The sequence below is a fragment of the Myodes glareolus genome, chromosome 18 (assembly GCF_982192425.1).
Source record: "Myodes glareolus chromosome 18, mMyoGla1.1, whole genome shotgun sequence".
In the NCBI taxonomy this organism is placed as follows: domain Eukaryota; kingdom Metazoa; phylum Chordata; class Mammalia; order Rodentia; family Cricetidae; genus Myodes; species Myodes glareolus.
In genome coordinates, this window is record NC_142043.1 from 68,545,829 (window position 1) to 68,565,506 (window position 19,678).

General features: G+C 44.4%; 1 protein-coding gene and 1 long non-coding RNA gene across 3 annotated transcripts in view; one reads left to right on the forward strand and one right to left on the reverse strand.

Annotated features, from left to right (window-relative positions):
• The first annotated feature begins 731 nt into the window (after positions 1 to 731).
• LOC146890884 (HLA class II histocompatibility antigen, DO beta chain-like) overlaps positions 732 to 19,678 on the forward strand; it is a 295,550-nt gene continuing 276,603 nt past the window's right edge. Inside the window, exons 1-6 of one of the 2 annotated variants that reach the window (XM_087898439.1) lie at positions 734 to 920; positions 2,738 to 3,007; positions 3,615 to 3,896; positions 4,838 to 4,948; positions 5,209 to 5,237; positions 5,380 to 7,387. In XM_087898439.1, coding sequence (XP_087754565.1) covers positions 830 to 920; positions 2,738 to 3,007; positions 3,615 to 3,896; positions 4,838 to 4,948; positions 5,209 to 5,237; positions 5,380 to 5,412 — 816 coding nt within the window. In that variant the 5' untranslated portion in view covers positions 734 to 829 and the 3' untranslated portion in view covers positions 5,413 to 7,387. Of the gene's footprint in view, positions 921 to 2,737; positions 3,008 to 3,614; positions 3,897 to 4,837; positions 4,949 to 5,208; positions 5,238 to 5,379; positions 7,388 to 19,678 lie in introns of those variants that run through there. The other variant, XM_087898440.1, reaches the window with a different exon arrangement.
• Positions 18,471 to 19,005, reverse strand: LOC148119197 (uncharacterized). The gene is made up of 2 exons (XR_015735413.1): positions 18,903 to 19,005; positions 18,471 to 18,744 (listed from the first exon to the last, which is right to left on the reverse strand). It is a non-coding gene; the product is annotated as an uncharacterized LOC148119197 (long non-coding RNA).

A 19,678-nucleotide genomic window follows, 5' to 3' on the forward strand; every position in this document is an offset into this window, starting at 1 on the left:
ATCTTACTGATGTGATTTCTCAATGCTTCCTTATATTCTGTTCTTATGAATATATTTACATGATTTTATTCCTTTGATAATTTTGCTTCCCTGTCTGTCCTGTCTCAGTCCCCTCCCCCTTTCTTGCTTGGCATACAAGACATAGTACAATCTGTCTCCTGTTTTGTGATAAGCCCACCACTGACTCCCTTTAAGCCATGTACACAAAGCCGTCTACATCTTCTTAGTTCAGCACCCTCTGCTGTCGATGTCAGTCACCCTATAGGAAGGGAGACCTCCTGGTCAGAATAGCTCAGATGTCAGTCACCCTATAGGAGGGAGACCTCCTGGTCAGAATAGTTCAGATGTCAGCCACCCTATAGGAGGGGAGACCTCCTGGTCAGAATAGTTCAGATGTCAGCCACCCTATAGAAGGGGAGACCTCCTGGTCAGAATAGTTCAGATGTCAGCCACTCTATAGGAAGGGAGACCTCTTGGTCAGAATAGTCTGGGGACCCTGTAATGAGGACACAGGATGCACAATAGACAGCCTGCTTTGTTCTAGGACCTCAGACTCTATAGACTTTCTCCATCCTGACTTAAACCGTGGACACTGACCTCCAGGTAACCAGATCTTGCCTCTCATAATGCAGCTTTATTAAAGTGTTCTGCCTAGCAACAAATGATGCAAAAGTCTTCAGATTTGATTGGTTAGCAGTCTGAAGATGGTCCCAACTAGAGGAAGCTGGAGAGTTATCTATGCTTTGTGATTTTCTTTCAGTTGTGTGGAAGACAGTCCCATTCTAAAGGAGCTCACCAACCTCTTTACTGTCTCCTTGTTCCCTCCAGAATGGGTGTTGGGAGGGCCTTCTGGGTGGTGGCTCTCCTAGTGAGCATCATGAGGCTGGCTTCCTTCACATCTGAAGGCAGAGACTCCCCAGGTAAGAACAGAGATTTGTTTCTGAGTGTGTTTGTTGGAATAGGTGTGGGGGTTCCTCTCCCCCATAGATCGAAGTCTCACAATAGAGTGGCTCTGACTAAAAGAGCAGCCGTCCTCCCGCTGACCAGGAAGCCCTCACACTCTCCTCACCATAAACAGTGAGCTGCCTGGAAAGGGATTCTGGTACCCGAGTCACAGACGCCAGGGGCTGTAGGAAGGAAGGAGACCTTTTTCCTTATTGGGTTCCTTATGTATCAATATCAGACCCTAGAACCGTGAAAGCCGGAGTCTGAGAACCGCTGAGACTCCTAAAGAAGAGTCCACACTGTTCTGACTTTCTGTTTATCTGGGGAACTGGAGAAAACCTCTTCTGTCTTCTATTAAACCCCACGTAAGCGTTCAGCACTGTATGACAGTTCTGAGGTGTAAGAGCAGGCAGACAAGTTGAATATGCTAATTATCTCTGGCCTTAGGTTACTGTGTGCAGTTTGTTTTTTAGCCTGGGAGACAGGCTGTGCTAACATGAGCATCGTTAGACCATGAAACCGTGGGGTTATGAGCAGAAAACAGGATGTGATGTGCTAAGAAAAGATTTCCCTTTAATGTCAGGGTCTCAACCAATACAGAAGAGGAACAAACCTTGGGGAGGGAGCCTCGCTTTTCTCTGAGAACAAAAACACTCTCTGAGTTCACCATGTCTATTTGACAAATGAAAAAAAACCATTGAGTTGCTTTTTTGTTTTGTTTTTGTTTTTGCTTGTTTGTTTGTTTCTTAGACAGGGGTTCCTGTATATCAACTCTGACTGTACTGGAACTCGCTTTGTAGACCAGGCTGGCCTTGAACTCACAGATCCTCCTCCCTCTGCTTCCCGAGTGCATAGATTTTAAAGGATGAGAAAAATCTACATATTTTTCCTTCTTTGGCTTGTATGAGGGACTGGAGAATGGGAGAAATGCTGAGGGAGTGGAGGATGGCAGATCACCTGAACTCAGTGACCAAGACAGAGGTCGGCCATGCAGGTCATTCTCGGTGGAGGCTGGGGCTCCCTGGAGGAGACTGCCGAGCTTCGCAGTGAGCAGACCACAGATCAAGCACAATAGCTGTGATATTTCGAGTCGTAGCTCAGAGTCGATTCGTGGAGCTCGCCTGTGACCTGCCTGCTGTAGCATTCTCGAGTGTGCACAGCTGAGTCCACACCACACCATCATTACAAGGAGTCTTTCTCTTCTCCTTCTTCCTTTCTCCTCTTTCCTCTCCATGAATACCATTCCAAGTGTGCTTTTAACATGAGCGTAGTGATTAGAAATTTAAAATGTGTCCAAGATGGCTCAGTTGGTAAAGCCACATGCCTGACAACCTGAGTCTAATCCCCAGAGTCCACATGTTAGACAGGGGAGGACTCACTGCTGAGAATTGTTCTCCCTGTAGATTTCACATTTCTAATAAATGCCATTGAGAACTGAAGACATTCGGTGTTCTCATCTCCTAACGTTGTGTTTTGGGGCATGGTACAGTCAAAATGACTCTCAAATCTGTACCCTCTGGCTTGGTATATCAGGCACAGGCTTTCCCAGAGCTGCACTGGTGTAGCAGGCAAGGCTTTCCCGGAGTTGCACTGGTGTAGCAGGTACAGATTTCCCAGAGTTGCACTGGTGTAGCAGGCAAGGCTTCTCCAGAGCTACATTGGTGTAGTAGGTACAGGCTTCCCCAGAGCTGCATTGGTGTACCAGGTACAGGCTTCCCCAGAGCTGCACTGGTGTAGCAGGCAAGGCTTTCCCGGAGCTGCCGCTGGTTCCTAACCCTTCTGTGGTTTCCAGAGGACTTTGTGATTCAGGCGAAGGCGGACTGTTACTTCACCAACGGGACAGACAAGGTGCGCTTCGTGGTCAGGTTCATCTTCAACCTGGAGGAGTATTTACATTTTGACAGTGACCTGGGGATGTTTGTGGCACTGACGGAGCTGGGGGAGCCTGATGCTGAGCAGTGGAACAAACGCTGGGACCTCGTGGAGCGGAGCAGAGCGTCTGTGAACATGGTCTGCAGGCAGAACTACAGGCTGGGGGCCCCCTTCACCGTGGGGAGGAGTGGTGAGTGAGGGCGGGGGCTAGCGGGGTTCTCCATGGGAACCTTTCTTATGAGAGGCACTTAAATTACACTTATTTATTTATAGTGTGTGTGTGTGTATGTGTGTGTTCCACGCATGCCACAGTGCACACGTGGCAGTCAGGGGACATCTTGAGGCAGCTTGTTCTCTCCTTCCATTGTGTGGGTCCTAGAGACTGGATTCAGGTCCTCAGCCTTAGTGGCTGGCACCCATTTTGCTGAGCCATCTTGTCGACTTTCCTGTGATAGGAAAGTTATTCTCCAGGGTAAGAGGGTTATGGGGGGGGGCTGTGACTCTTCTCTGTCCTTAGTTGTGAGTCGTGGTCCTAGCAGGGGAGGATATCGTGGTCTCAGTTCTACGACCCCAGGGTTCTCAGGGCCTTCGAGGACTGGTGTACTCTTGAATATCATGGGTGACTGTGGGGCCATAGCTGTCTAATCCTGGTGCACATCCGTACATGGTTCTCAGTCTGGGAGTCTTAGGTAACCTCACACTTCCAGCTTCTACTTAGCTCATCTGGGATGTGGATCAAGGGTGATCACTGCCTATAGAAGCTCTGTCCTTGTGAATTCTTTCTTCTCTCCCGCCAGTGCCCCCGGAGGTGACAGTGAGCCCAGAGAGGACCCCGCTGCTGCAGCAACACAACCTGCTGCTCTGCTCTGTGACAGGCTTCTACCCCGGGGACATAAATGTTAGGTGGTTTCGGAACGGACAGGAGGAGAGGTCTGGGGTCATGTCCACTGGCCTTGTTAGGAACGGAGACTGGACCTTCCAGATGACAGTGACGCTGGAAATGACCCCGGAACTTGGGGACGTCTACAGCTGCCTTGTGGAGCACCCCAGCCTCCAGAGCCCTGTTTCTGTGGAGTGGGGTGAGCTTTATTTAGTGATTTTTCTGTATTTCTGGGGCTTGATTGGTAGGGCTGGTGTCACGTCTGTGTTCATCTTGATCTGTGAATTTTGGGGTCAGGGTGGGAGAGAACATGGCAGACATCCATCCTCAGAGTGTCTGAGAGACAAGGGGGGCTGTTAACTCAGCACTTGTCTCCAACCCTGGGACCTAGGATCCTTTATCACACTTTGCTTTTGTTGTTCGGGATGCTGTCATAGGCTGGAAGCCAGGGACAGGGCTGGAGAAGTAGCTCAGTTGGTAAAGTGCTTGTCATGCCAGCTTGAGGACCTGAGGCTGATCCCCAGGAGCTCTGGTGCCTGCTTGTAGTCCCAGGGCCAGGGAGGTGGGGGCAGGAAGACTCTGGGGCTCATGGGATCCCAGCCTAGCCTGCTTAGTGAGTCCCAGGCCAATGAGGGACCCAGTGCAAAAACAATTACAGCAACATCAGCAAAAGTGGATGGCAGCTGAGGATGAGATCTGAAGTTGACCTCTGGTCCATGCACATGCACACACACACACACGAGAGAGAGAGAGAGAGAGAGAGAGAGAGAGAGAGAGAGAGAGAGAGAGAATATCAGTGACAGATGGGAAACAAGTCCATTTTTAGACTTAACTCTTCCCTGAGCAGTATTGGATGGGGTCCAGTGTAGGCTTTGGGGTTTTAAAAAGTTGTTGTGTTCAGCTGAGTAGTGGTGAATCATGGCGTTAAATCTCAGCACTCAGGAGGCAAAGGCAGGAGGGTCTCTGAGTTCGAGGCCAGCCTAGTCTACAGAGTGAGTTCTAGGGCAGCCAGAGCTACACAGAGAAATGCTGTTTCTAAAAGCAAAGCAAAACAAAACAACAGCAATAACAACACAAAGAAGTTTCATCCAGTATTGGGAGCACTGAACGTTACCTTGACTTTAATCTTGTTTCCCACAGTGGCTCAGTCTGGATATTCGTGGAAAAGGATACTGAGTGGAGGTGCAGCGTTCCTGCTTGGGCTGATCGTCCTCCTGGTGGGGGTTGTTATCCACGTCAAAGCTCGCAAAGGTAACACACCTCTGAGAACATTTCTGTGTGCCCTGTACTTCTGTCACTGTACGGATCCGAGTGAGGGAAGACTGGTTGTGCTCGGGCATCACTGTGATAGCGTTTTCTAAAGCCAGGGGAGTCGTGGGGGGGGGGTAAGCAGAGAGGAGGAGTGCTGGCATTGCACCCCCAAGGGGTAGGCAGAGACAGTGGCATTGCAGGCCACCCGTTCAGGAAAATCCCATTTGGTCCTGACTGGGGATTCCTTTCTCTCTTTCCAGCATCTATGGAGACCTGGTCAGGCAGCGAGGTAAGTGCTGTTTCTTGTCTTTGACTGACAGATCATTGCCTGGTTCTCTGGCCAGAGTGAGACATCATGGAATGAAGGAGGCAGAGGTGCCTCTGGGATGGGAGGGTGGGAAGCCCCTGAGACCTTCCCATTGTTTCTGTAGGTCTTAAGAGCTTCTTCACCTCTTCTCCAGTAAGATCCTAATGGAGGCTTCTCTCCCAGTGCCTTAAGGAGTGTCGAAACCCGGGACCCTGGGGTGGGTAAAGAACCCTGGCTCTAGAGTCATGAGATGCGGTGTGTATCGTCCCCTTCGGTCCTTTTCCCTCCTGTCTGTACTCAGCTGTTCCCATTTCCAGGACACTGTCCAGAGATTCCCTTAGGATCTAATTCATTCCGGTCCCAAGTTGTTTAGTCTCTATGGTCTGACCCTGACCCTGTGAGTGGGGACCCCAGTCTTTCTGTCTTCCAACCATAGCTTCCAGTCTTCCAGACAGTCACTTTCAAATCCCTTGCATTGTAAAATAAAACTGACACAGATAACCATAGATAATGTATAATACAATGAATTATTTAAGGCAAAAGCCTTGTGATCACCATCTCAACAAGACACAGACCTTGGCATTGTCTGCAGAAGTCACCATGTGCTCAGCCAATAAAGCCCTGCAGGCCCACACTATATCCCCTGGGTTATCTAACAGCCTCTTCAGCCCAGTGTACACTTCTGAGCACTACTCCATTTTCCTTAGACTTCCAGATGTTTTGTTTCATCCTTTCTTTCTGTTTTGTTTCATCCTTTCTTTCTGTTAAGATTAAATTTGTTGAGAAACCTGAGTCACCTAAGATGAAGAGTTTCCCACACTTGGAGTTTGTTCCCTGCACACTCATGGCCCCATCTGACACACCCTTCACCCTTTATGTTTTCTGTACGTCAGCACCTGATGCAGAGGCAGGGGTCAGACTCTGGTTTGGTCCTTTTGGCTTCTATAGGAGGCAATGTCTTTATCTGGAGTCACATTTTATCTCATTTCTCTTTTCAAGATGTTACCATAACCGTTGATGCTAATTGCCCAGATCTGTTAACTTATCAGTGATTGATAAATTGTGACAGTCCAGTTCTAGGATTCTTTCTTCATCTATTTATTGTGTGTTGTTGACTCTGTTCCTGGTTATTTGCACTAGAAGTTCCAAGTCTATGATGGTAAACTGTGTGTGTCTTGCAGTGATTCCAGCCTGCACCAGAGCCGCCATTGTGTTCACTGCTGTGTGCTTCTAAATCAAAGAACCAGTTCCACTCAATAGTGATCCCAGTGGAGTAATGAAGTCCCCTGATTTGGCTCATTACTGACCCCTGTGTAATTGTTTTTCAATTTGACAAAATTGGGGGTGTTTCTGTTCTATACAGGTAGGAAGACTTGAGTTGTGAGTGGAACAGCTCGCTCCCTTCAATAGACCATCATTTTGTTTCAACAAAAAACATTCTTCACTAATTACTGTGAATTTAATACGTGTTTATTATTTATTTCCCTCAAATCCACCCCATCCCTTCGCTTCCAATTTCTCCTCCCCCATCACATTTGCCTCTCCTTACTTTTATTGCTTTTATCCACTGAGTCAGCTTAGCTCTGCCTGGATGCACATGGGAGCAGGTGTATTGGCTGCAGTGGGTGGCCTGTCAGGGGCTGCACCCTTGAAGAACATGGACTCTCCCTCCCCAGCAGCCATCAACTGCCTGCAGCAGCTCCTCAGCTAAGGGCGGGACTTGTGAGTCTCTCCCATCCATTCTGGGATTTTAAGATACTTTCTTTTTAATTTTTTTTTCCTTCAAGAAAGGTTTCTCTGTAGCTTTGGAGCCTTTCCTGGAACTCGCTCTGTAGACCAGGCTGACCTCAAACTCACAGAGATCCACCTGCCTCTGCCTCCTGAGTGCTGGGATTAAAGGCGTGTGCCACCACCGCCTGGCCTCATTCTGGAATTTTAGGTGGCTTGATCTGGGGCATGTAGACATTTTCTTAATGACTCTTAGCTTGTTTTGAAATAAATTACAATTTAGTTGGTGGGAAATTTTTCTGGTGCACTTTCAAGCACCAGAAGGAATGTTATTCTGTCTTAAACATTTTCAACATTTGTTCTACATTGCCAATAAAGAGCATGAACTGCTTGAAGTACATAAAGCCTGAGCCATTTTCAGTCTTACGTTTAATATAAAACTGTTTCCCCTGCCTTTTCTGGGGACAGTGTGTGGCCTCCTGTGTGCACGGGAGAAGCCAGGCTGTTCCCACCTTCACTTCCGTTCTTCCTGGTTCAGCTTTGGTTCTGTCTCCCATGAATTTTCCCCTTTGGGCATTCCTGCCTGACGACTTTTCCTCTGAAAGTCTTATAATTTTATCTTGTCTGTTTTAGTCTATAATCATTCTAAGGTAGTTTTAAATATAAAATGTAAAGTTTTTTTGCCTGTAGGTTTTTGGACAAAATCTCAGCTATCCCAGGCTGGCCTCAGCGTCGCTGTGTAGCTGAAGCTGGTCCTGAACTCCCAACTGTCCTGTTTCCACCTCCCACGTGGTAGGTTTATCAGCGTGTGCTGCTAGGCATGGTCCTTCTTTTACCTATGGGTGTTTAATTCCTTCAGCACCGTGTGTTGAAAACTCTACCTTCTCTATAACTTTTCACATTTTCCCCCAAAATTATTTAGGAGCCGCAAGATGGCTGAGTGGGTAAAGATGTTGCTGCCAAGTCTGGCAACTTGAGTTTGATTTCCAGAGAACCAGAGTGGGAGGAGAACTCATTCCCACAAGTGGTCTTCTGACCTCTGATACAGCGTGGAGGCATACATACACTACACACACACGCATACACACACGCACACACACCCACTCATACACACACGCATACACATGCATGAACGCACACACACGCATACACACACACATACACACACATTCATACACACACATACACATGCATGAACGCACACATATGTACATACACACATGCATCCCCACACACATACAACATGCACACAGAAATAACACATGTACACATATGCACACCTACACACACATAAATACTCACACAATCCACATATGCGCGTGCGCGCGCACACACACACACACACACACACACACACTAAATGCACTAAAAACTAAAAACCAAAATGCTAAAAATTTACTTGGAAATATTGAGTTGGTCTGCATCTGGGTTTATCCTGTTCTGTTGATGTGATCCTATTCCCTCGCCAGTGACACACATCTTCATTTCTGTAGCTGTGTAAGTCTTAGCACTGGAGACTGATCTCCAGCCTCTTTATTCTTTTCAGGACAGTTTTAGCTATTCCAGCTTCTTGCCTTGTTCTGTGTTTGCAAAGATGGTGATGGGTTTGAAGTCTTTACTGTGCTAACTCTTCTAGCTCTGGAACTGGAGTTATAGTTGTGAGCCTTCTGTGGGTGCTGGAGCTGAAGCTGGGTCCTCTGGAAGAGCAGCCAGTGCTCTTAACCACTGAGCCATCTCTGCAGCCCCCTTCGCCTTATTTGATTAGTGTGTAGTTTTCACCATACACAGTTGTGGATGCTCTGTTAGACTTACATCTAAATATTTAACTCCTGGAATTAGTTGACAAAATCAACCAAACTGCAGCACTAAGATTTCCTGCTTGTTTCTTCTCAGGGCTGGAGAGTGAAGCCAGGGACCTTGTGGCTGCTGCACTTCCCCCCTGAGCTCCATCCCTAGCCCCCTTGGGCTTTTTATTTGACTTAAATTTTGAACAGGGTCTCACTAAGTCCGCCTTGAACTCATTTTAAAGCCCTTGTCCTTCAGTTTGGGATCTTCCTCCCTTAGTGTCCTTTGTAACCACTAGGTGGCGATGGAAACAGAAATTCCAGTGAATTTTTTAACTTTCTCCCTGACCTTAATTAACGGTAAACATTATCACTGCCTCAGAGGTCCAGGCTCTAAGGCAGTACTCAGGGCTCAAAGGGCATCCACAGCATGGGGAAGCTAGGACTTTTCTGTCTGAGGGTCAGGGAAGGAAGAACACCCACACGCTCTCTTTATTCTCGCCCTGCTGTTCTCTCTCATGTTGGACTGTGTTGTTGTTCTGTCTTTTTACAGCCTACACATCCCAACAGACTCTCTCAGCCATTCCAAGGCTCACAGAAGGGCTGCACTCCATTATTAACTGAATTATTATAGAACCCACGGCTATGTAAACATTTTTCACTAACATTCTGGAATCAGAAGTTGTAAATTTCAGGTTTACTTTGGATCTCTGAGGTGCCCTGGAGACTGTGAGTCCCAGAGCATGGAGATGCAGGGTTGATGGGAGATGCCATAGATTTTCTAGTACAGGCCCAGGTTACTCTATATATTTTAATATCAGTTCAGCCAACACTTTCCATGATACTATGCCCATAACACCTAAAACTAAAGTGTGTTTTCTGCCTGTGTGTAACTTCTAATTATCCAAGAACACCTGCAGCCCTCGTCTAGGCTACAGAGTCAAATCATTTTCTTAGCCTTGACTATTTAGAGTTTGTTTTCACAAATTTAGGTTAGCAATGTGTGCAAGGACTTAATCATTTGCAGCCAGCAATAATTGAGTATCTATTTATTTATTTATTTTTTGTATTTCCAACCTAGCCAGAGAGTACAGCTGTTTGTCGTTGTGAACTACTAAAGACTGGGAATGTTTATCTTAAAAACCATTCACAAAGCCTCTGGTCTAATCTAAAGCTCCTTTGAAGCTTTTTATCGGCTAGTGGAGTTCACCCATAAGAGTAAAGGAACTTGAGCCATTCTGGCTCCCAGTTATCATGAATTTGAATGAGAACAGAAGCAGCTTCTAGTGACTGTACAGCTATTCCTTGTAATCATTTTTATTCATCAGAATTATACAGCTAAGGAGGAGTCATCTTTCTGACAATCCTCAGATATTAATGTCCAAGATCAGGATGTTTTCATGAGATAAACACACTACAATACAGGTAGTGGGGGACTCTTCACACACACATACATATATGTATATATACATATATTTATACACATTTACTCACATATGATATGAGTAAATATAATATCAGATACCAGAGAACAACATGTAAAAGTACAGCAGAAGCAAGAGATATTTTGGAGTCTGTTGTCTCGTGACCCAAATGAGATTGATTCATCAGAGATTTTCCTCTTGAACCTGATTTGCCACCTACTGTTCCTCTGACATGCCTACTGTTAATATACATGTGTAGAACATAACAATATATAAGAGTTCCCATGGTCACGATTTCTCTTCACAGCAGCAGGACACTGACTAAGACAGATGATATGTATAATCCCCCCTTGTTAATCTTACCTAAGAATTTGTACACATATGCATACCACACTGTGATATTGAAGAACATCAAAGTCTTTTATTTACCTGGAGTATGTTGCACAGAATTCAAAATTAAAAAATTGGGACTAGCTGCAATTCAACTCTTGTGTTTTTTTTTAAAGTGAGAATCTCAAGTATTTATGGACATGGGAATGAAACACCATTATCTTGATTGATTACACATTGTATATATGTATTATTAGCACACTATATTTCATTGATATGTAAGGTTATTATATATACATAGAAAGAAAAACTAAATTTTTGTAGATAACGAGAAAATGCCTGGTTGTGTTCATTAAAAGTTAAAATTATGGGTTAGATAGCGTGACAGATAGTTTTGTCACTTTGATACAACCTGTGATTATCTGCACAGAGAGGCTCAGTGAAGGACTTCAGAGACCACACGGCCTGTGGTCATGTCTGTGAGAGTATTGTCTTGCTTGTGTGCTAAATGACACGGGAAGGCCCACTCCACTGTGGGCGGCACCATTCCCTAGAAATCTTGCACTGTGTGAGCACAGAGAGTGAGCTGAGCACAGTAGGCTCCCATGCATTCTCTCTGCTGCTTCAAGTTCCTTGGTTTCCCTGCTGTGGTGGACTGCAACCTGGAATTATGACCAAAAACCAACCTTTTATTGTTTTTTTTTTTTCAATCACAGCAACGGAAATGAAACTAGAAAAGATAGTGAGGGATGATCCAGCTAAGCACTGAGTAGAACCCAGGTTAGGAAAACACCCTTTGCAAAACAAGCTGATTGATAAGGGAGGATGTAGACAGGGAGGAGGGTTTGGGATGCCCAGGGTCACCAGGTTTCAGGAGACACAGACATGTCAGGGACACCTAGGGTGAAGAACGTCTAGATAAAGCTCTGGGCATATCTCTGAGATATATCTCTGAGACAGTCTCTAGGGCAGGTTAAATGAGGTTGTAAGACCCATCCTAGATGTGGGCTGTACCGTCTGTGGGCTGGGGGCCCAGAATACACGAAAAGGAGAAAACAAGGCGAACAGAAGTATTCATCTCTCTTTGCTTTCTGACTGTGGATGCAGCGTGAGCCACTACCTCAAGGTTCTGCTGTCACGACTTTGCCACCAGGAGGGACTGTGGCCTCCAACTGTGAGACAAATTAACCTTCCTTCCTTGCCCTAAGTTCTTGGCCACGTGTTCTGTTACACCGACAAGGAAATTAACAAGTACAATCAGATGTGGAGGTGGACGAGCCCTACTAGGGACTGAAGATGGTGATGATATCTTAGCTCCTGGTCCGTGTCCTTCAAGTCCCCACAATGGTGAAGTACCCACCAGTCAATCAGTATGAGAGATCCTTCAGGAAACTTCAGTCTACAACCAAACAAGCAAATACTTAGATCCTATGATGGAGGAAGGTCATCTGTCTATTGTTACTTTCATTGGTTAATAAAGAGACTGCCTTGGCCTTTTTGATAGGCCAGCCCTTAGGTGGGTGGAGTAGACAGAACAGAATGCTGGGAAGAAGGGAAGTGAGTTAGACTCTATAGCTCTCCTCTCCAAGATGGACGCAGGCTAAGATCCTTCCTGGTAAGCCACCACCTTGTGGTGCTACACAGACTAGAAATGGGTTAGATCAAGATGTAAGAGTTAGCCAATAAGAGGCTACAGATAATGGGCCAGGCAGTGTTTAAAAGAATACAATTTCCGTGTAATTATTTCGGGTAAAGCTAGCTGGGTGGATGGTAGGAAGCAGTCTGCTGCTCCTTCTACAATCCTATAAGTTGTTCTTTGGATTAATGGGAAATTCACAAAGAAATGATTCAGACTGAGCTACAGATTTGATATCTCAATATTCCTGCACTTTGTTTTATTATTCTTTTTTTTAATTTTTCTGAGATTGGGTCTCTGGTTCTCCTGGAACTTTCTGTGTAGACCAGCTTGCCTCGAACTCACAGAGGTCCCCCTGCCTCTGCTAATGTGGGATTCCCCTCTGTATGCTATGAATATGTTTTATTACCATTGGTTAATAAAGAAGCTGCTTTAGCCTATATCAGGGCAGAATATAGGTAGGCAGAAAAACTAAACTGAATGCAAGGAGAAAGAAGGCAGAGTCAGGCAGACACCATGTAGCTGCCAAAGGAGAAAGATGCCAGAACCTTACCGGTAGGCCACAGCCTGCGGCAATATGTAGATTAACAGAAATGGGTTAATTTAAGATGTAAGAGTTGTTTAGTAAAAACCATGAGCTAATAGACCAAAGAGTATGTAATTAATATTAGGCCTCTGAATGATTATTTTATAAGTAACTGCAAGAGCTAGTAAGTGGGACCTGGTGGGCTGAAAGAAACTTGTGCGGGGAGACCAGTGCAATGGGGAATATTTATATCTACATCTGGTTCCCAAAAATTTGGCAAGAGTCCAAAGCTTTAAAAATTGGGCTTCTAGACCCACAAAACAGGAGTCAATTGGAGCTTCTTGGTAGCCACATATTTTCAGATAGGTTCTGTTTGCTGGCAGCTTCCTGGTTAGGGTTAGTGGCAGGAAGGGCTCTGACTCTTTCAGGAGGCCCTGCTATGGAGCACTTAAATGGGGTTTGTGAGCATCATGTTACAAGTTGCTTAATGGTGGTGATTTCGAGCCGCTGTGTCCCTGAAGCTAGGGTGGTGAAAACGTACCTCTGTCATATTGAAAAGCAGAGAAAGGCACAGCCAGCACCCAGGGCCAGAGCAATCATACCACTTACCACTAAAATAATGCTCCGTTGATGAGGGATTCCCTTCTGTATGCTATGACTATGTTTTATTACCATTGGTTTTGGCCAATGGCTTAGTAGAGTAAAGCCAGGCAGGAAATCCAAACAGAGATAGAGAGAGAAATTAGGCAGAGTCAGAGAGACGGCATGTAGCTGCCACCTGCCAGCCTACTGGTAGGCTGCAGCCCTGTGGTGATTCACAGATTAATAGAAACGGGTTAATTTAAGATGTAAGAGTTAGCTAGAAATATGCATAAGCTATTGGACATCAGTGTTGTAATTAATACAGTTTCTGTGTGATTATTTGGGTCTGAGTGGCCAGGAAACAATAGAGCAGTCTCTGCCTACACTGCTTGTCAGAAAAGGATTTCAGATACACAACAGAACAGATTCAGACATAAAAGACCTCTAAAAGAGACACAATGTGTTTAAAAATGCATGTAGGCTTGGGAAAGAGAAGAAAGAGAGTATAGACAGCTATAAAAAGAAATAAATAGTTTAAAAAATAAAACAAAGTCTTAAAGAGACAGTAAAATAATATAAAACAAATAAACCGCATAAATTTAAAAATACACAGTTTGAATTATTCGTATTATTGTGTTTTCTATTAATTTTTTTGACTGTGAATGAGCTCACTACAGAGACATTTTATTGCACGCCCTGCTAAGCTAAACCAACATACATATTTTAAAGGTATCCTGACTTTAACATTTGAGTCTAAAGATAAGTTACTTTGAAAAAAGAGGTTCTGCTTTTTTTCTACAGAAGATGAGAATCCATGGATTCCTTCCACACTAATGTGGTCTGATGGAACAAGGGCCCCTGAAAGGTCTCTGTGAACTCTAAAAATACTTTGCCCAACAAACAGTAGGAAACAATTTCGAGAAAACGAGGCCCAAATTTCCAAAATGATTGTTTATAAATTCTTGTTTTCATTTAAAGGGGGTTGATTGTAAGTGGTTAATGGTCACAGTCAATCTCTTTCTAAAAAAGGGGGGTATGACAGAAATGGATACTTTACATTGGTATGGACTTTGGCTTATTGATTCAAATTTATGGTCAACTTTGTTATATGTATGTCTCCACTCTTGTTTAAGGTATTATGTTTAAGCAGCTCATTTAAAAATGTAATACATAATCTAAAATTACAGATTAATAGATAGTCATTTATAGTAGTCAAACTTGTAGCCATGTTAGTTAGGTTTTCTAGATAAATAGAGATATATTTCAGTTAGATAAATAATCTTCAACACTTCAAAGGCCCACAGAATATGGCATTTAAAATGTTTTAAGAACTTAGACTTGGGGCTGGAGAGATGGCTCAGTAGTTAAGAGCACTGCCTGCTCTTCCAGAGGTCCTGAGTTCAATTCCCAGCAACCACATGGTGGCTCACAGCCATCTGTAATGAGATCTGGTGCCCTCTTCTGGTGTGCAGGCATACACGCAGACAGATACTGTATACATAATAAATAAATAAATATTTTTTTTAAAAAAAGAACTTAGACTTTTCTTGACAGTGAGACATGTCTGCCTCTGGCAGCACCAATTAATTCAGAGAGGTTGATGAGCATCCAAGAAATTTGTTATGGAATTTGCCTTCAATGTGACAATGCTAGTCATTGCGCAAGAAACTGCCCTTGCCTGGACTACTTAAAGGTATGCTGTATGAACTGGTTATGCAGGACCCACAGAAAAGTGACCGCTGAACTTGTCAAAAGACGGGGTGGTCCTTCAGGGTTCCTGCTTCACAGAAGAAACTGCCAGACATTCTGTAGTACACAGAAGAAAGCAACTGATGAACTGCCAAGATAGGGGAAACAGTCTTTCAAATTTCCTGCTTCACTGAAAAGTCTGCCAGATACTATGGACCTGTGGACTGAAGATGGATGCCCCCAAATTGCAAAAGAACTTTGGGTGACTGTCCAGGCAGCAAGATGTCTTTGTCATTTCTAGAACTTTGTAGTTGCCTACAATGGACTTCCTGCTTACTTAAGTAATATTATATCCTTTGGGGGACTTGAGTTGAAGACAGATAGTTATAGTTTTCCTTAGTTATGAAAAAAGTTAAGTTAGATATGAAACTTTAGACTACAAAGAAATATTGTAATTATAATTCTTGCTTAGTACCTGTTTTGTTATATGTTATTTTACTATGTTAAAGTTCAAACTTTCCTTTTTATTTAGACAGAAAAATGGGAGATGATGTGGGATTCTCCTCTGTATGCTATAAATATATATTTTTTAATCATTGGTTAACAAAGAAGCTGCTTTGACCTATGGCAGGGCAGAATATAGGTAGGTGGGAAAACTAAACTGAATGCAGGGAGAAAGAAGACAAAGTCAGAGAGATGCCATGTAGCTGCGGTGTGTGTATGTGTGTTGTGTGGATCATGTATGTGTTCTATGTTTTATGTGAGGTGTGTGTGTGGTGTGTGGTATGTATTGTGTGTGTAGTATGTGTGTGTGTGTTATATGTGTGATTTTCCCATTATTGCATCTCTTCTAAGAAGGAGATATACCCTGTAAAAAAAGATTTATATTATTTTCTCACATGGTCTCAAATGGCTTCAGGCACAGTCATGTCCTTAATTGACCATAGGTATCCAGGTCTTCATTTCTGTCCCTGTCTTCTAGTTGAGGTGTACCATTTTCTCATTGGTGGTATGTATTAATTTCTTATTTTATAGGAGTTCATAATTTTATTAGTCTCTTCAAAGAACCATCTCTAGTTTAAATTTTTATTCTTTTCTACTTTTCAATTTTCCTTTATAATTTTTGCTCTAATTTTTAATAATTCTTCTTTTTAACTTGTTTTTGCCTTCCCTAGGTTTAACTTACTTCTTTTTTTTAACCTTCTTATGGTAAAAGGGCACATTGCTAATTCTAAACACCTCTTCTGCACCAATATACACATTTATAGGAATTAATTTCTAGGAGTACTAAACTACGTTCTGATCACTTTGATGTGTTGTTTATCTAACTTTGTTCTCAATTCCACTGCACTCAGGGTTTATGTTCTGAGGCCAACAAGGAATGCGGACTGTCAGGGACAGAGTAGGAGGGAGAAATACGGTGATGTTCAACTTAACATATCCACGGGGCGACATCCTCACCCCAGCAAAGCACATGATGCACGATAGAACCTGGAGAAGAGATTGGAGGGGTTGGGGGTAATGGATAGAGAGAAAATCATCTTTGCAACAGTGACCTTCCAGCCCGCTGTGGTGGCGCACAGCTTTAATCCCCGCACCCGGGAGCTAAAGAGTCTGGGGCCATGCTGGTTCTACACAGTGAGTTCTAGAACAGCCAGAGCTACATGGTGAGAGCCTGTCTCAAACATAAAACCTTCCGTTCTGAACGGGGTCGTTATGGGAACAAGTCTGCGGTCTTCCCAGCTGTGCTGTCTTCTGCTGTTGCTGTGGGGTCTGAGGAGGGCAAACTGGGCGGGGAAACCGGCGGGGATGATCTTGGGGAAGCATTAATCTAGGGAATGAAGTGACGGCTTCAAGGGTGGAAACTCTGAGAATCATGGTTTTACAGAGAAAAAGGAAGTAAGTAGGGAACGTTATTTAATTCCAGAAATAAAATCATAAAATCGGAGGACATCGACTTCACCCACATTGTTAATGAAACGGTACTGCGCTGAGCAAACACTAGAGGGCGACCTTGAGCTAAGAAACCTAGAAAGCCTTGGCTGTACTTAATCCTAATACACTTAACTGTTCTGATTAATAAAGGAAAATAGAAACAAATAGAATACAAAACTATAGATGTGATCAAAGTTGCTATTAAGCAGTGCATATTGTCTCCAAAACTAACGACAAAATGAGGAGCCACGGCTACAACAGCGAGGCCAGTGTGAATCCTGCATGCATTCACCACTTGAAGAAAATCCAAATTAAGAATGAGAAACCCAGAAATTAAATGACTAGGAAACAAGAAGACACAAAATGAAAGTTAACTGAAGTAGGGGAAATGAAAATGACAAAGTCATAAAGGAAAACTAAGTTACAAATGGGTGATGTACCAAAATGTATTAAAAACACATTAAAAGGCTTTGCAAAATGGCATCACACAGTCAAGAAAGCAACTATGGAACAGAACACTCCTTGGTTAGGTTTCAAGGATGGGACACTCCAGGGTCTCACTGTCGTTAACCTGACAGGGGAAGGGCAGACCTCCCACAGAGGGCAGCAGCCCCCTCTCTTTCATCCTCCACGTCTCACCCTTCTAACCATGGGTGGGCTTGGCTCTGCTCTAGGGAGTCTCAGATCTGCTCCCCTGAGTGGTCCTTCATCCTGTCTGCAGATGGGGGTTTCATCAGCTTCCTTCTGATCCTGATCCCTGTGAGTTTAGACTTTCCTGTTGTTTCTTTTTCTCCGTTACCAGTGGAACCAATGCTTCTTTAGAAAGATTATGTTCCTTTGTTTTTTGTGTTTTGTTTTCCACTGTTGGGAATTGTTTTAGTCGGGGTTCCTACTGCTGTGCTGAAACGCCATGACCAAACAGTCTGGGGAGGAAAGGGTTAATCTAACCTATGTTTCCACATCACTGTTCATCGTCACAGGAGGTCAGCACAGGAACTGAAACAGGGTGGGAACCTGAGGGCGGGAGCTGATGCAGAGGCCGTGGAGGGGAGCTGCTCACTGGGTTGCTCATCATGAATCATTCAGCCTGCTTTCTTATAGAACCCAGGACCACCAGCCAGGGATGGCCCCACCCACACTAGACTGGGCCCATCAATCACTAGTTAGGAAAATGCTCCACAGCCAGATCTCATGGAGGCGTTTTCTCAGCTGAGCTTCCCTCATCTCAGACGACTCCAGCCTGTGACAAGTTAACTCAAAATTAGTCAGCACAGGAATCAAACTCTAGGACTTGTGCGTGCTAGGCAAGCACTCGACCACTGAGCCACATTCACAGCTTGGACACACACACACACACACACACACACACACACACACACACACACACTGAGAGTGAGAGACAGAGATTGATTGTGGATGTTTAGTATAGTTGATAATTTCACAGGGAGACAGAAGGGACAAGGTTGAGAGAAGACCCTGAGCAGAAGCTGTGGGAAGGGATGGCAGACAGAGAGGACAGAGACCACTAACAAGGCATTTTCCTAATTTCAAAATCCTCACTGTCACACAGTCAGACTCAAGTTCTATTTGGTCTTTGTTTTTATTTCAAACTGTGACAAGATACAATGGCCCAAGACAGCTAAGCTTTGAGCATGAAGTGGATTACACACCAGCCGGTAGCCACAGTGCACTTCAGACAGTCAGGGCAAGAGTTGTGGTCCCCATTCCTGATTCCCAGGTCTGGACTGGGAAAAGCCAGCCTTCTTGTCCACGAGGTGTGGCAGGGTGGCTCTTTTTAGCCACTGCTCCATCAGGGTTCCAGTGGACGAAGTCATCCGAGAGGTGGTTTTGGATGCTGCAGAAGTAAAGAAGCGTGAGACAGAGGAGCTTGAGTCTGCTCTAGTGTGAATCCTGAGCTCCAAGACTGAAGCTGCAGGGCGATTGGTAATGAAAAAGTCCCCAGACTATCTTGATACAAAATATACAGCTTTAATAAACAGAAGTAAGACTTACAACAGCTTACACCAGAATCCAAACGATCAGTCTGAAAGCAGGAGCCAGGTGAAAGGAGAGCTTGCTGGTTTATAGACAGGCTTTTGCCTGAGGGCGGCACGCCCCCAAAATAGAATGTGATTGGTTGAACTCCCCTATCACAAGACAGCGAAGTGACACACTTGAAACTGAAACTTTTTTTAACCATTCTTCTATTGAGGGGCACCTAGGCTGTTTCCAGGTTCTGGCTATTACAAATAGTGCTGCTATGAACATAGTTGAACAAATGCTTTTGTAGTATGTTAGGGAATCTCTAGGGTATATTCCCAAGAGTGGTATTGCTGGGTCCTGAGGGAGGTTGACTTTGTGGAACATATACACATTAGAGTTTTACTCAGCGGTAAAAAATAATGACATCTTGAATTTTGCATGCAAATGGATGGACATAGAAAACGCTTTACTGAGTGAGGTAAGCCAGACCCAAAAAGAGGAACACGGTATGTATTCACTCATAAGTGGATTCTAACCATAATTAAAGGTCTTTGAGCCTATTATTCGTGATCCTAGAGAAGCTAAATAAGAAGACGAACCTGATGAAGATTATTTACCTATCCGCCAGGAGGTAGGAAATAGTCAAGAGTCCCAGGTAACCTTGGGTGCATGGGGGGGGGGTGGTGGGAGGGTTGTTGGAAGGGGAGAGGGTTAGAGAGAAGGGAGTAGGGGAGGAATGGAGAAAGCTCGGTTGACCGGGATGGGGGGAAGGGAGGAAGGATGAATGTGGGATCAGGGAAGAATAT